Raw genomic sequence first — 16,609 nt, forward strand, 5'->3', positions numbered from 1 at the left:
TTAACAACTTTTTAATGATGGACATTTTTCTCCACGTAAGTTAGTTATTCATATGACCAGGCATTTCTTATTAATTCAGAATTGAAAAAATAAATCAATCAGTATTATGCATTACTATCTCACTTATTAATTCTCCTGTGAACTTACACTCCAAAATTACCTACTGCTAATACCTAGGACCCAAGTGAAAAACAGGTAAAACAGATTGACCGCTGGTGCAAAACAAATTCCCAGAACTACAATAATGTAAGAGGCCAGGAAATGAGGGTTTGTCTGCAGAAGCTGCTATGACACTTCTTGAACTTCGGTTACGCTGAAGATGCTGAGGTAATAACGAGCTCTATTTAGTGAAGAGGAAGGAAGCTCCTGAATTTGTATGAGCTTCCAGGAGTCCAGCAAAACAGCATCTGAAACAAAATCAGCACCGGGACTGTTGGCCAGGATTGCATATTTCTATTGTGCTGAAAGAAATTCTGCAAAGGAACCATCTGCTTAAGACCACTGCTCTGCCTCAGCTGCAGCCAAGCAATCTGGCCCTGCGGGTGGAATTAAGAAACGTCTCTCTGCTACTCTGATACATCCAGAAATGTAGGCGCATTTTCACATTCCCATGGGCACAGCTTCGCAAGATTTGTTGTTTTCAGAATCAAAAGCAAATTATAACTGAAATGAAATGAAGAGCTGTTAGTTCCCAGCGTTAAGCAAAGAACACATTGGCATGTATTCCTGCATCACTGCAACAGTCATCTCTGATGGTGTATAATACAGCTCACCAAGCAACTCTGAACATAGCAACTCATACCATCATCATCAACACGATCACAGCAAGTAGAAAGAATTCCTCTTCTGCTCTGCTGAACTTAGTCATACACTTTGCTTATGCTCTGGCAGCCTTGGAGACTGGTGTATTTTCAGAAGACCACATCTGCCACCCTTCATAGGGTCCACATTATTATTCCTGCTCACTAACAAGTTAATTAAGTTCTAAGTTACATTAGCCACGTAAGTATTTGGTAAGATTAATCCACCTGGAAAATGACAGCATGTCTTAATTAAACTGAATGAAGATAACGGAAGTGACATTTAAAATACATTGACTGTTATTACGTTTTGATCATCTGTTCAAAGCGTCTAAAAGGAAACAGTTGGAACCCAAAGATGCATGCAGTTTACATTGCTAATGAGCTTTGAAGTCTGTTTTGTTTTGTTTTCTTAAATCTTCTAATTTTCTGCAACATGACAATGAAGTCCCTCCACGTGGCCCCCAGTCCTGATACTTTCTGATGACTGTGCCATTTTCAGAGTCATTGTTCCCAGCACTCAGGTCAGGGACCAACTTATTTCACTTGAATCCCCAGCAATATGTAAATGTAGAGTATTTATAATTTCTTTAATGCTGCTTGTTTGCTGCTCTGATAATAAAATATTTTAAATGTTGAAAAAACACTGCTGTATGCAAACCTTTCAACTCTTTCTCATCATAACATGGAGAGAGATGAAGACAAGCTACACAGCTTCACAATGACTGCAGACTTCAGTTTTCCATACCAATGCAAAGCAAATTTCTGCTAAATTAGTAGAATTCCGTTTTTTGTCTCATTAGATCTGACAGGTTTTAAGCATCCATCTCAAGGACGTAAGTTCAGAGCAGAGGACAATGTAAAATTTAACAGAAGACTTACATTTATTCATTTTGTTGTTGCCACTGTATGCACTGAACCTGATAACTGGAAGTAAGTATTCTTCATTGGTGGTAACACTATTTTTGAAACCCACATGCCTTGGTGGACTTACTAAAGTACCTCACTAACTGAGATGAACCTGGATGAAGCTGGTTGGTTCAAAAACACCCAAACCCAGGAATATCTGACTATCAGAACTTACATGCAAATCTGCTTTTTCCAATTAGTGAACAGATATATAGTAACCAAACTGATCTTTCCTTGCCTATAATTGCCTTTGGTATCTTTTAAAATGCTCATTTCTAGGGTCCATCTTGTACTTTGTTTTTCAGCTGTATGGAACCTTAACTTAGCAAATCATAAAGTATAAAAACAATAAAGAAATTCTTGATTTTTGGTTTTAAGTTATATAAAATCTGATGAATTTGTGAGAACACCAAAGACAATATATCAAATGACAGAAAAAAAATCTCTAAAGTATACTGCAGTTGGGATTGCAGCTGGAGCTACTTCGGATAATTCCACATGAATTACACTTATCTTAGGTGCACTCTGAAATGATTAAAGTTGACTTTTATAGTACATTCTGTCAATTAGAAAGGAAACTGCACATACTGTCAGGAAATGTGTCCAGCCTGCTATATAATTTTAAATTTGGAATATACTCATAGCACAGACTAACAGAATCCAGGCAAATGAAAGCACTGTAAGGTCACTTAGTTCACCTGTTGGTGAAGAAATGATTATTCCCAAACACTCTTTTTTTCCTTTTTTCCTCTTCTAGATTGATTACACCAAAATTCTAACATTATCCTTCTGTAATAGTAACAGACCAACAGGCTTCACTCTCAGATTTTTTTTCATAACATCTATCCCATTCCTGTAGCAATTCCATGACTCCAAGGCAGCCCCAACTTCTGTTTTTTAATGCACTATGAAGGACTACTGCCTTACCACTTGTTAGGAAGCTAAAATCTCCTCAATTTGACGATTAATCTAAATCTGGAGTTCAGCACAGGTATGAGAGCCTAAAGGCAAAGGAAGTCATCCGGGGCTGCCCTGCAGCCAGAGCATGGTGGACTTCCCCTGTGGTTTTACAGCAGCACTGAGGACTTTTCTGCCCATTGCATTTGCTTGTTCCTTTCAGACAACCCCAGCACCAGCGATACATAGTGTGCAATTACAAAAAATGTCCAATTGTGTTTTCTTAATAGTGAATTTTGTTTTCATTCTGATAAGAAAATGTGGTAATAATGTAATTCAAGTTTCCCTTAAATTGCATTTTTATTATGTCTTACCTAAATTCAGTCTCTTAATAAGGAACAAGCAGATCAAATTGAAGTATCTGCCTCTTTTTCCCCGTCTGAATTGCTCTTCTTTAAAATGCCTTACTTGCTGAGTAGGCACAGCTTGTGTTTAAGTGGCTGTTTTCAGACTAGGGGTTAAAGGTTTCTTTGGGAGAGCCATGTTTTGAAAAGAATGGCTTCATCCTGAGCTGTGTCAATTATAAAAAGGTCACTCTCCACAGCCAGAGTCCTGAAAATGGTTGTTGTGTTAAAAGCTGTCAGAGGCTTTCCTAAAAACTGCTGGGGTAGCAATATTAACTTGAACATAATAGAATGAATGGTGAGGTAGAAAAACTTTTCACTCTTCCCTGCTGCAAGAATGTCTGTTTCAGATATTCCTTGTGCTCACCCAAGCCTGTCATTCCCATTACTCCTCTGTGGAAGATGACTTACCTAAACATTTTCTCCTTCCTCCTACAAAATTATCAACATTTCAGGAACCTTCTACAAAATGTCAGAAGAAAACTTTTCCAACACACTCTGAAGAAGTCCAACTGCAGCAATTTAAAGACATAACTAGCAGCGCTGCCTCCTGTCTCCTCCACAGGAGGCTACCAATCCCCAACAGCCGGCATCTCTGCCTCTTGAAATGTGCAATGCTAATTAGAGTAGGGTTGGGATGCACTGCCAGAATTTGCACTGCAGTGCCCCAGGCAGATGAGAACATTCAAATTCAACAATTCTGCTGCCCTACATTTGCACAGAGATGGCAACAAAAAGCTGCAGGGGAGGGAATTTGGAAATGTGTTAAACACTGCAGTTGTCTGCTAAGTGACCATAATTGAGGTCCTAGGCTCTCCAGGTTCCTGCCTCAAACCATAGGGTCTCTCACCTGTGTGCAATCTGGAAAGAGTTCAGCAGTAATACAAACATTCTGCCAGGTACTTAGGGATGTGCTGTTCATCCACTGCGTGGCCTACAGTAGGAGATGGAAGCCAAGCCAACAAGCTGCTGTCTGAAAACCTACAGTTGTCTTGCCACAACAAGGACGCTGCATCCAACAAAAGGAGGAAGCCAAAGCTGCTGCCTCCACAAGAAAACATAAAGAAGCAGAGGTGCAGCAAAACTTCAATTTGTAAACGGCTCGGCATGCCGAAGAACTGAACTCAGCTTTGCTCCCAACACCACTTTGGCTGAGATTTGTCCATCCATCCCATGCACATGCCCTGCGTTAACACTTGCTAGCTTAAGGCTTGTTTCGGGGAGCAGCAGGCATGGCGTGGGCTGTGGGTACTGAACAAAGCGATGCTCAGCTCCAAACAAAGCTGTGCTGCAGATCAGCATGGAGCGCTCTCACCCTGCTGCACACCACTCCATGGCACCTGGAGCTGGAAGGCCACGTTCTGCCTTACTGCTGCTCTTCTGGTAGAAGCCAGGGAAAGCCGCAGTGCTACATAGCAAACACCTGAACCTCATCATCATTAGAAAGCATTCAATTTAAAAGTTTAAAAGCCTCTTTGCGATAACGTAATTTCTCTCTTTTTTTTTAACGTATGCCTTCATAGACTAAGAAAGCGTTTCTGGTTCCAGACATTTCCTCCTCGCTGCCCTCGCTCTTCATTCTCTACGGCACGCGGTTTTCCTTCAAGCAAAGGAATAACAGCAACGTGCGGCGCGCCACGCGCCGCAGCAGCACGGGCCGGGGCTCGCCAAGCGCTGCACGGCCGGGGCGCGCGCCCGCAGGCCGAGGCCCCGCAGCTCACCTCTGCCTGCAGGTGGCGCCGCCGCTCCGTCCTCCGCGCCCGCCGCGCCCGGCCGCAGCCCGTTGCTGAAGGTGTGTCCGTCCGCGGGCTGCAGCTGCCAGTTCAGCCCCAGGAGGTGCATCGCTGCCGGAGACACAAAGCGGAGCAGTGAGGCCGCTGCACGCGGACGGGGAGAAGGGGGGAAGGGGGGAGGAGATACAGCTGATTTCAATTAAACGGCTTTTTGGGAAACGCTACGGCAGCTCGTCCCGGAGGAACGGCAGTGTGCTAAAAAGCAAAACAACACAACGGGCAACAACAACAAAAATCGAAACACAAAGAAAAACCCGATGACTCCCATCAATCTGTTCCGTTCATTTCTTTATCGGCTAGCGGATCAGTTCAAACCCTGGCAGGCGCTGGGACAGCACAGCGCCGCAGGCGGAGCCGCTCTCGGAGATTCGGTGCTGCCCCACGTTTCTATCGTGTGTGATAATGTCTTCACTGATGGTAAAATTACCTATAGCTGCGCGTATAATAGCGTGCAGTTATTTCACGTTTATTACAACGTATCGACACGTTTACTAGTTTCTGTCTTAATTTTGCGGGTTACGCTTCACCGACAAACCCGGCTCTGCCAAACCTCCAACCGAGCGCGAGGAGCTCCGCTGCCTGCGCCGCGCCCAGCATCGCGGGCATCGCGGCCCCGCACCGCACCCGGCCCCGCACGAACAGCGGAAGCCGCGCGGCAACGGCCGGCGCTGAGGATTCTGGAGTGGGAGAAGGGCTGCTGCAGTGCCTTCACAACAGCGTGAGCTATAGGCACAGTGGCAGGGGCTAATTGAATAACTCCTGTGCATAATGCATGAGACTTGACAGGTCTGAATCACTCAGCTGTGGATTTATGTGCATCTTCGCTTTGTATAAACAGAAGCTACCTGAATACATCTCCATACTTCCATCATATTATCCCTGTGACATCCTCCCAATGCAGAGTAGAGGTGGTGGACTGAAAAGGCCACTGTGCAGTTTCTGTTCACTTTTGTGTGCTTCATCCTGCTCGCTCGCTCACTTCCCCCACCCAGAACTCAGTTTTTTGAGTTATGTGCTACAGTGGTGTTTGAGGGGATGCGCTGTCAGCTGGCAGAGAACACTGGCATTACAATGATGGGCACCATCAGTGTTCCCTCCTGCAGCGTCAGACCCACGTGAGGTAACGTGCCACGTGCCAGTGCTGTGGTGCGGACAGGAGTGGCAACTGCCAACTGCTGCTGCTTCAAGTGTCAGGGCAAAGCAGTTCCTGCAGAGCTGTGGTTTGTAGCTCTTGAGACACCATCGGACACATCGCCTCGGAACACACGGATCCATGGGAATGGGACTGATCCATACATGTATTCTTACAAATGAAGAAAAATAGCCTGAAATGATGCTTAGCTGAGCAACAAGTCCTGGAAAGTTAACGAAAAAGCTGTATCGGATGAAATGTTTTATTCAACTACAACTTTTTTCGCTTTGCCAAAACAAACGTTTTTAAAGAGCTTATCAGCCTAATCTCAAGCAAATGATTTTCTTTTACGCACGGCAAAGCTCGCATAACAGGCAGATTGCTGCCTGGCCCCGCTGAGGGCAGACACTGCATGGCAGCACAGGGCTGGGCCCTAGCCTGCTGCCACCAGGCGTCCTGCTGCCCCTCTATCCTAAGCAAAGGGCATTGCGGATTCCCAGAATGAAAACTAGTGCTAGGAGAATTAGACTTTGGTGTTTTATCCTCTATTCAAAGTTGCAATTATTTCTTTATTGCAGGTTTAACCATAAATGTAGGTCATGTGAGGAGGTGAAATTCTGTTGCTTCAAGTATGAACCACTCTTTACAACAAAGAGATAAAGAAATCATAACTAATAGCCTGTCCAAGAGAATTATAGTTGCTAACTCATAATTACCAGGTAGATTTATACAACGAATTAAAAAAGATATTAAGGAAAACCTTGATCCATCTGCTTCCAAGTTTGCCATGATTTCATTAGTGACTGCACCGCTCAGTGTTTTAATCACAAACACACGAGGTAGGTGCAATTACAGCTCCTTCTTAATGGGGCAGGGGTTCGCGCATCTGCTGCAGCTCCCTGCAGAGCCAAAGATGAGGATCTCCTGCACAGCTCATGTAGCCATTGCTCGATCCCCATCCTTCCAGTAAGAGAAGCGGAATCATAAATGTGAGGAGCGTTCATCTTCCACCAAGAGCACAGTGTGAAAAGTATGTCATGGGGGCCTGCAGGGAGAGCTCTGTGTTTGTACTGCGCATAGCAAGCCTGAATAGCAGCTAAGCAGTGAGAACAAGGAGATACCTATTCCCTCCTGCTTCAGCATGACACGAGATGGGGAATTTATATGATTAACCTTTTGTTCTGTTAATAAAAAAAAAAAAAAAAAGCCTCCAGCAAAGCAATAAGCAGAAGCCCATTAAATAAGAAATACTGGGATCCACTCAGAAGTTGAGTGTGTGCGTATCAGACAAAAAATTTGGCCTTGAGAATTTTTGTCCCTTCTCTGCTTATTTCTGTTGTTGGTTTTTCTATGTGTCTGCTGTTTCAAACAGCTGAACAACCTGTGATGCCATGACTGCCTCCTTTCCCACACTCTGGTCGGGTTCTGACCACGCTTTCTCTCTCCTGTGGCTATCTGTCCAGCAGCCAGCTGAGCTGGGACACGCAGCCAGACCCATATGCTGAGACAGACTGGAGACCTGGCACTGGGGGCTGCCTGGTGCCCATAGCCATGGCCTCACGGACACCAAGGGGAGGGAGCACTGCTCTTCCACACCAGCCCACTTACTCAGACACAGTTCCTGAGCTCCACATATGGTTTACAGATTAACCCTTCAGAAAAAGTGCCATTTCATATTATGCATATGATACATTTATAAATTATAGTTCTGTATGTTTTATAGGTATTTAATTGTGTTTGTTTGCTTTCCTCCTCAGCATTTAAGCACATTCTCCACGTTCTGGCTTTGAATTTCAAACATTGAGCTTGTCACAGTTTATCTGGCTCATTTAACACTAACATAAGCAACTGAGGAGACTGAATTGTACATTTATATTCTCTAACAATGAGACTACAGCAACACATGAAATGAAACCATTGAAATTTAGGTAAAAAAAAACAAAATGCACCAAAAAAAAACAAACACAAAAAACCAACCATACCACAATGAGACATGCACACACGGTGAAAACACATAAAACTGGAAGCTAAAGCTGTACGTCCATCAAGAACAAAAGCAAAGAGCTAGTTTAGCACTAAAGGTGGTACAGCTGTCAAGTATCAATCTAACTTGCATATGGTAGAGGTTACCAGAATGAATCACACCTTATTTTAAGAAACCCCCAAAGGCATGCAGGTCCCCAGACAAAGGAGAAAATTGGCATACAAAACTTTCTTGAATGTTCTCTAAGACTCTTCTTTAGTTCAATCCCACTTTGTGGCCATAGCCCCAGTTTTCACACCAGTCAGAGCTCAGTCTAATGGACAACATTTTCCAAGCTAGGAAAGCTCTCTGTCCTCCCTTGGCACACACTTTTCTAAAATGGGAGACCTTTGGTCTTTTCATTCACTGAAGCACTATAACTGAGAGCCTGCCAACACGACAGAATCAATTTTTGCACTTAGACCTTCCCTCTACGGCACTCCTTAAAAGGAGGAATACACAGATGAACGATCATCACGTTTCCCACTCCTAGTGCATCTTCCCAGTTAAGGACTGGGAGATACACATCACTGCTTTATCAGGAAATTCAGTATTCCTGGAGCAACTCAGAAAGTTGGGAAGATTATAAATGTGTCCAGAATAATGAGTGTTTCTAAATACTAACTTTCCAAGTTGCCATGCATACTAAACCACTGCAAAGCACTTCCCCTTATGTACTTTACCCCATGAACCTCCCAAACTATGATCTCACTTCGTCAGGATGTATCTAAACACAGTATTCTATTAATTTCAGCAGCTTCATCTTTTTTCATGTGAAAAATAAAGTGGTCTGCATCAAAAATATTAGAAAACAGACACATTTGCTTTTTGCAGGCTAGTCTATCATAGGGCAGTGGACACTCTAGAAAGAATTTCCTTTCTGATCAGTTATGAAATGAACTTGTTATTCTGGTATAATCAATTTTGAGTGACAAAAGTATGATTTCCAAATCAGGCCTAATGAATCATGGACAAGATGAAACCAAAGGTTCCTAATAAATCTTAGCAACATGTAATTCTATAGCGCGTATGTTTAAAAAATTTCTGCATGTGCATTTTTTATTATGTTATGATGCATTAAAACACTATACTGACTATATAAATTAAAAGTGGATGTGCAGATAGATTTTTGTATAAATATAATAGATAATTAAAACAACATACCGCCCATATAGTTGTATGAGGTGAAAAAACAGCATTTGATTCCTCTGTGAACATAAAGATGGATGACCTGAATGACTTGGCAAGAATAAATGTATCCCAAGAAATAAAAAAAAAAATAAAAATTAAACCATGATCCCTTGTGATCATGTGCCCCTATTACAGTGGGAATTATGATACAACGCAGTTAGGAGCCTCTCCTGCAGAGGCGTCCTGCACAGGAATGGCAGGAGTCTGAAGGAACTGCCCATGAAAAACTTTCACAATGCCTGGGTACACTGTGCTTGGCTCTAACTGATGCTCTCTAGCTGGGGAGCAGGAATTATTGGGTGGGTGTAATGACAAAGGTAAGGAGCCTTCCCTAGCTCTTGACAATTCATGTTAACACACACACACACACAACCAGATCTTGCTAAATTAAGTTTCAATTGAGAGCCATATTTTGGTAGCATCTTCTAATTATTAGAAATTGAACATGTGGAACAGCTAGCCTTCATCAGATGTGCAATTCTGCAAGTGTTCATGTATGCAGTATGTCTGCATTGCAGACAGTAAAAGTCTTTTCCCACAAAGGGATTTGACAACATGTGCCTGAAAAATTCTTCAATAAGTCTTGGCTGTTTTGCAGAGGCTTTTTTTTTTTTTTTTTTTACCTTTCCCCAGGTAATTTTGTTGGCCAGTCTTTGTCTGCATGTGCAGCAGAGGAATACAAGCACTGTCAGTATGCAGCTACAATGGGCAGGCTGTATGGCTTCTTGTATTAATAGATGACAGCTGTCTGAAGGAAAGCTGCTGGACCTCAGGACCTGGACTTGCAATTACACAAAGGCTCCTTTGTATTCTGCTACTGGCAGAATGGGACAACGTCCACAGAAAGTTGTAAACTGTGGTTCCTCAGGTTTAACATATGATAAAGTGTTTGGAAAACCATTACTGCAGAATGTGAGACTTCACTATTCAAAGAGAGCAGTTTTAAAATGAACACATGTGAACGAGTTACCATTTCTCTTTGCTACATACACAGTAATGCGTTTCCTAAATTTCAGGACTAGCTGCCAGAACTTTCAGTTCTTCCCTGCTCCTTGACAATCTTCTAAACTTTCATAATGAAATAACTTACTCTCAGGAAATAGAATGGTTTTGATTCCATTGCACTCTGCTGAAAAAAAAAAATCAAAAGCGAGCGCGTGATAGTTGCATGTGAATTACCAATGAAAGAAATGTGCTTGATGCCTACACAAACTATGTTGATGCCACATTGGGTCTTCTTAGGCAAGCAGAAGACAAATAAACACCACACTGCGAGACACCCAGTGTGCTTGGAGCACAGATGCTGGAGTACTCGTAAGGATCTCTGAGAGAGCTCCGTAGATGCTACTGTGTTCCCAAACCACCTTCTAAAGGCAAAACAAAGGCACACGGACTGCTGGGTGGACAAGTGTCTTCTTTCTTACGTTATCTACATGACATTTAAAATAGTATTTAAAAAAAAACTGAGCTAAGGTGGGGTTCCAAATGAAAACCAGGCCATGCAGGGTGGGGACAAGTCTGCTGCTGATGTGGCTCAGGGAGAGCAAGAACTGCATAAGCATGTAATGCAACTGAGTGACTGCACAGTCAAGTGGCAGACAACATTCAAGATTAAGATAAAATAAAACATACTGGAGAAGAGTAGCCTTAGCTCCATGTATATCCATTAGGTATTCCATTACTTAATGGTCTCCGAGTATAAAATAATGGTCTCTGAGCTGACTGTTTTCAGACAGAGAAAGTTTGAGCTAAATGATAAAGTTCTCTGCAAATTTCAATTCAGCATTCAAGTAAGTCAAAAAAGAGAGCATCAAACATCGAATCATATGGGAAAAGTGAACAAAGTAAGGAATATTGCCATGACACCTGACTGCTTCTTAGAGACAACCCAAAACCAGAGGTTGGAACATCAGTGGGGAAAAGTACATACCTGCTCTGCTTGTTCATACAAGACATCCACATTTGGATGCTGGCAATAAGTTATGAGCTTATTTGACTTTTATCTGACCTGACACAGCTGTTCCTACACATATACATCACTCCTTGGTGTATCTACGTGTCCCCAAGTTCCTTGACACGTTTGATGTATTTTTATCCCCTACACTGTACCACAGCACATCCTCTACCCATCCACCAGCCCAGACACACCAAGTGATGTTTAGATCAGCACATCACAGGCAAACCTTTGAATTTTTATGCCACAAAGCATTTCCTAGAAGCAGTGTGATTTTTAGGTACCCTAGGGCATAAGCTTCAGTACATCTAAATGAGCTGGGAGTGCAGTGTATGAAATGGCAAACAAAGCTTGTTTTTCACTTTGCACATCTCAACCTTGTGTAGTTATTCACCAGCACAACAGTAAATACCCTGTTTAATTAAGAGCAAAGAAAAGCTATCATTACAAGGGAAGTATTTTTTAAAATATCTTGCTGGAGATTTCAAAAGCACAAGAGATGAGACTTCATCTGTAACGTTTTATAAGACATCTAAGGTTAAAAAAGTCTCTAGACTGCCAGTTCTACTACTAACGATCCTACAGATGTCGTGTACAATATTTGGATGTACTGATCATTGTCTCCTCTACTTGTGAGCATACAGTTGTTTGCAGCAAAAGTTAAAATACTGTTTCAAAGACAGATCACTTGATCTAGTTTTAATATTATTATTGTAGAATTTATAATAAAAGTATGGCTTATTGACCATGACCACTAGGTTCAACAACAAATGGACGGTTCGTTTCCAAAGCCATGAATTCTCAGTAAATCATGTTAATCATCACTATGCTATTTGGTATGCACTGTATGTTCTTAATAATTTTGAATTAAAATTACATTTGGGAATTCCATTTAAAGCACTACCAAAATGCACAAGTTTAGAAGTCACGGCTCTCACTATTTCCAACAAAACAATAGGCATTTCTGCATTATGGCTAGAGAGCCCAACAAAGAACCAATTTTTTTGTCTTATTTATTCTATATAATGTTGAACATAATATCTTACTTCTTAGTATTGGTTTTCTTTTTTTTTAATTTACAGTTTTAAGAAATAGAGAACTTCACTAACTACACTGCTGCTTATTTCTATATCTTTTTTTTTTTTGTTTGTTTAATTTCTCCATCTGTTGAGTTAAACTGATATTGTTGTTCATCTGCATTTCTATTTTCTATACTTAACTGTGTCTGACCTCTTCAGTAGTTTTACTTAAATAATTACCATAATCTTGAATTTCTTCTAACTTTCCAAGAGAAGCACAATCTGTCTTTATGTACTACTAGGAATATCTTGAGGAATACTTACTTACCCAGCAGGCTTATGAAACAACATAGGTAACACATACCAGGCTGCATGTTCTACTTGCCTTTCTGCAGCTGCTGAGAGAATACACCACTATCTTCCCCTACATAACAGTGGTCGAATAAATGTCGTTACAGTAAAACTTGAATTTTGATGCCTTGCTTTCCAGGACATAAGCAGAAGGAAACTGAGGCAGAGTCTTATTTCTGCCTCTGCACTCTGCAGTGCCAGTGCTTGCTGAGCACAAGGGCAGCACAGAGCTCCCCTTCGTGGCAGAGATGTCAGGCACGCTCTGTTTGCTCACCGGGGTGACACAGGGATACAGAGCCTTTCTGAAAGCACAGTGGAAAGTTGACTTCAACAATCTTACGGATAGGAAAGTGTTCCTCAGGCATAATTTCACCCTCAGCATGTAAACTCTTCTAGATAATAAATTGTTTAGGACAGGGCTCTTGCTTTATGAGGCATTTCTAGCCCCAGAAGCATTCTATAGAAATACCATAAAATAAATAAATAAAATAAAATCGATGAATGGGTGCATTGTTACAATAGGCCAAACTTCTGCTGAGATTTACTAATTGCTTTCATTTGAATAAACGTTGCTGAAAATGAAACAGGAGATGGAAGGAGAGCCATGAGATGTTTGATTGTCACTGTGTTCATAGGGAAGAAATGGGGGGACCCAAAAAAACCTTTTTCTTTTTTTAAAATTTAAATTGTTCACACACTCCCTCCAAGCTAACTGATTTCTTTCCTCATGTACGTCAGTAAATTGAAAGGAATGAATTTTCAAAGCACAGCATGAAAGATATGCCCACAAATCCCATTAGTGGTAATGTGATTTGTCTGCTTATCTGCCATGCAATGCTTTGAAAGTTCATTCCTCTATATCCAACTTCAGCCTTTCCACTTCCAAAATACTTGAAAAGCTTACACACACTTGCTGTTACTTTTGGGGATGGCAGTGGGGAGCAGGTATGGCTCCCCATCCTCAGTTCCAAGGATAACGACAGAGCCTCCGACTGCAGGAACAGCAGTGCTACCTTGGATTGCTCTCAGTTCCCCAGGCACTGTTCTGCCCGGGACTGACAAAGAACTCTTATTTTATACTTTTTAACTTTTCTCTTTTTGGTCCTGAAAACTGAAATGTTTTGATTTTGTGCCACTTTCTGAGAGACTTCTTTTTTGTCACAAGAAGGATAGCAGTATTGCATGCTACCTTTACAATCTGGAATCTCACAACAAAGACCTTAAAGGGAGGCAGAATGCAGTGCACTATTCATTTATTCTCATGACAGCCCTTAGATTGTAGAGAGCATAGAAAACTGGCACAAGATTAATCAGTTCCTCAGAATATATAAAATGAACTCACTCCTTATGGCAATTTAAAGAGCCAAGGCTGCAGCCTTTTTGGTCTTGCATCTGAACTAGGTGATTGTAACTAATCAGAAAGGTGCTTATATTTGGATTAATTAGCACAGTATCTTTCAGCCTGAAAGGTCCCAAATCACGTTGCAGAAGATCCTCACCGCCAGCACTGCCAAAACACCGCCGCTGCTGAAAAAGGCTTACAGCAGCAGAAAGGGATACTGTTGACAAAAACACAATAGAAACTCTAATGTCTCAGAGCAACTGTGAGCATTTAATGTTAACACAAAGCAAACTGAATTCAGTTTTAATTTCACACCTAAAAGGCACCATTATCACGAATGAAGTACTCTATTCTTTTCCAGAAGGAAGAACCTAGCTGAGATCTGAAACTGCAGCTTCAAGGAATGTAGACATCAACACGCCCTCTTAAAGCACTGACACACAGGTTTACAAGAATTACACTATACACCTGGAATTGCAACTTTACTTTTAATACTAACTGTAGTTCTAAGCAGTATCATCTCAAACATTTGCTGCACTATGTTCGCCTTTCAAAACTGCAGCTGCATCTCTATCAACATGCTGGGTGAGGCTCTGCTCATCTCACTCTTCCAAAGCACTGAGACCTTGAACCTCTGATTGTTACCCATATTGATCAAAAAAATACTTTTTACCTTTACTGCTCTTTAGAATACACTACATGAAACTGAACTATGTAGTTATGAATGGCCAGATTTCTGTCCTCAGTGCAAGACAGAGCAGTTTCTCCAGGCAAACTGTATGTATAACAAATTATACAGATCGGCCTAATTGAATCATGTGAATGTAAAACATTGGATGAGTGAGAAAATGTAAGCTTTTACTCTCAAAAATTACAAAAATAATAAAACTACAAATAAATAAAAATACAAATAAAACTACAAAAATAATTATTGAATGTAGAAGTTCATTACAAAGAGAAAATAAATGAAAAAAAAAAGATGAAAAATAAACGCGATTTCTTCTCCTCCGAGCTTCTCACTCATATTCAATACTACATACTGTTTATGCTTCCTTCATGATGGGCTTCAAAAGATATATTATAAACATAGCCTAAATTGCATCTTGGAATTAAGATACAATTACAGATTATATTTAGCATCTAGGCAGAATTACACTTGATGCATGCCTTGCAAAGCTGATGCTTACAATGTATTTGGAGTTAGAAATTCCACTGATCCAGAATAGAAACATACTTGAAAAATAAAAATATACGTTTTATTTAACAGATGTCTTATACAAAGAAACAGTCAGGCCTTCTACTCCTGTTTTTTAATAGTACTTTTTTAAAAAGAAGTAATTTTAAAACCGGATTTTAGTTATTTTTGACAAAATATTTTATCTGTTCTCCTTACATGATTTCCACTAACCATTTCTCACAATGGGTTTACTGTAACTGAGACTGTAACACCTGAGATTCTAACACCTCTCCTACAAGGACAGGCTGAGAGCTGGGGCTGTGCAGCATGGAGAAGAGAAGGCTGGGGGAGAGCTGAGAGCGACCTTCAGTATCTAAAGAAGAACAGAGGGGACAGACTCTTCAGCTGGGTCTGCTGTGATGGGACAAAGGGAAATGGTTCCAAACCAAAAGAGAGGAGATTTAAATTGGCTATAAAGAAAAAGTCTTTCACGCTGAGGGTGGTGAGGCACTGACACAGGCTGCCAAGAGAGGCGGTGGGTGCTCCATCCCTGCAGACAGCCAAGGCCGGGCTGGATGGGGCTGTGAGCACCTGATGGAGCTGCGGGTGCCCCTGTTCACTGCAGAGAGCTGGACTAGATGACTTTTAAAAGTCCCTTCCAACTATAAGGATTCTATCATTCCACTGTATTTTCAATCTTACACATGCTTTACTCTTGGCAGATTTCCAAGTTCGAGGTTTTCTTACTTATCCTCCACAGTAACCAACACAGCAGAGACTGAAGGTTTTGCCCTCCCGCATCCATGCCTTCTCATTGTCCTGCCTGGAATTCCAGAGCAGGTGAGAAAGTGTGAGCTGCAAGTGAGGACACGGCTGTAGGAAGATCCCACTGAGGAGAAAGTACATTAAGGAATAAAGAGATCAATGACAAGTTTATTCATACCAGGAATTTAGTTTTAGACCACAGTCTTATCTTTAAATTGCAGAGCTGCAAGTTTTCAAAATGCAGCAATAGACATTTTACAACAAATTTGTGTGTGTGAATACGGGATTAGCAGACAGATCACCAAAACATCCTGTTATACAGTTTCACTGGCCTATATAGCAATGAAGAGAAGCTTGCGTACCCATTTCAAGTCCTGAGAAACAAACCCCATAGCACAACAGAGTACCTCAGTCCATTTAGGCACTGTGCATAATGGCAGATAATTAAATATAATTTAGATAGCTTCAACTAGGGAACACCATCATAATATACACTTAATTAAATAACAGTGATTTTTATTATTTTCTTTATCTATTATACCTTAAACCTATTATACCTTTTATCATAAGTTTTTACATCTGGCTCGATTTGATTTTCTTCCTGATAAAACAAAATTTATAGCAGAGATAATAGAGATCTGTTACAGATGGAGCTGCTGTCCACAACAGAAAAATGAGGGCAAATTATTGTATAGGGCATCTGATGCATGATCATTTTAATGAAGCTTTCCATCTCACATACAGAATGGCAAAGCAGCCAATTCCATAGTCTGAGGTCAGCAACGCACAGCGCTCATCAACAGTCGGTTTGGAGCTGTTGAAAATCAAGGCCCATTGTAATCAAGGTCAAAA

General features: G+C 41.2%; 1 protein-coding gene across 1 annotated transcript in view; it reads right to left on the bottom strand.

The window, feature by feature from the left end:
• Positions 1 to 16,609, bottom strand: part of TENM2 (teneurin transmembrane protein 2) — a 614,809-nt gene that overhangs the window by 114,179 nt on the left and 484,021 nt on the right. Inside the window, exon 8 of the mRNA XM_042880629.1 lies at positions 4,732 to 4,854. Coding sequence (XP_042736563.1) covers positions 4,732 to 4,854 — 123 coding nt within the window. The remainder of the gene's footprint in view (positions 1 to 4,731; positions 4,855 to 16,609) is intronic.

Source organism: Lagopus leucura, unplaced genomic scaffold (assembly GCF_019238085.1).
Source record: "Lagopus leucura isolate 7727_CA_CO unplaced genomic scaffold, USGS_WTPT01 Super-Scaffold_100027, whole genome shotgun sequence".
Lineage (NCBI taxonomy): Eukaryota > Metazoa > Chordata > Aves > Galliformes > Phasianidae > Lagopus > Lagopus leucura.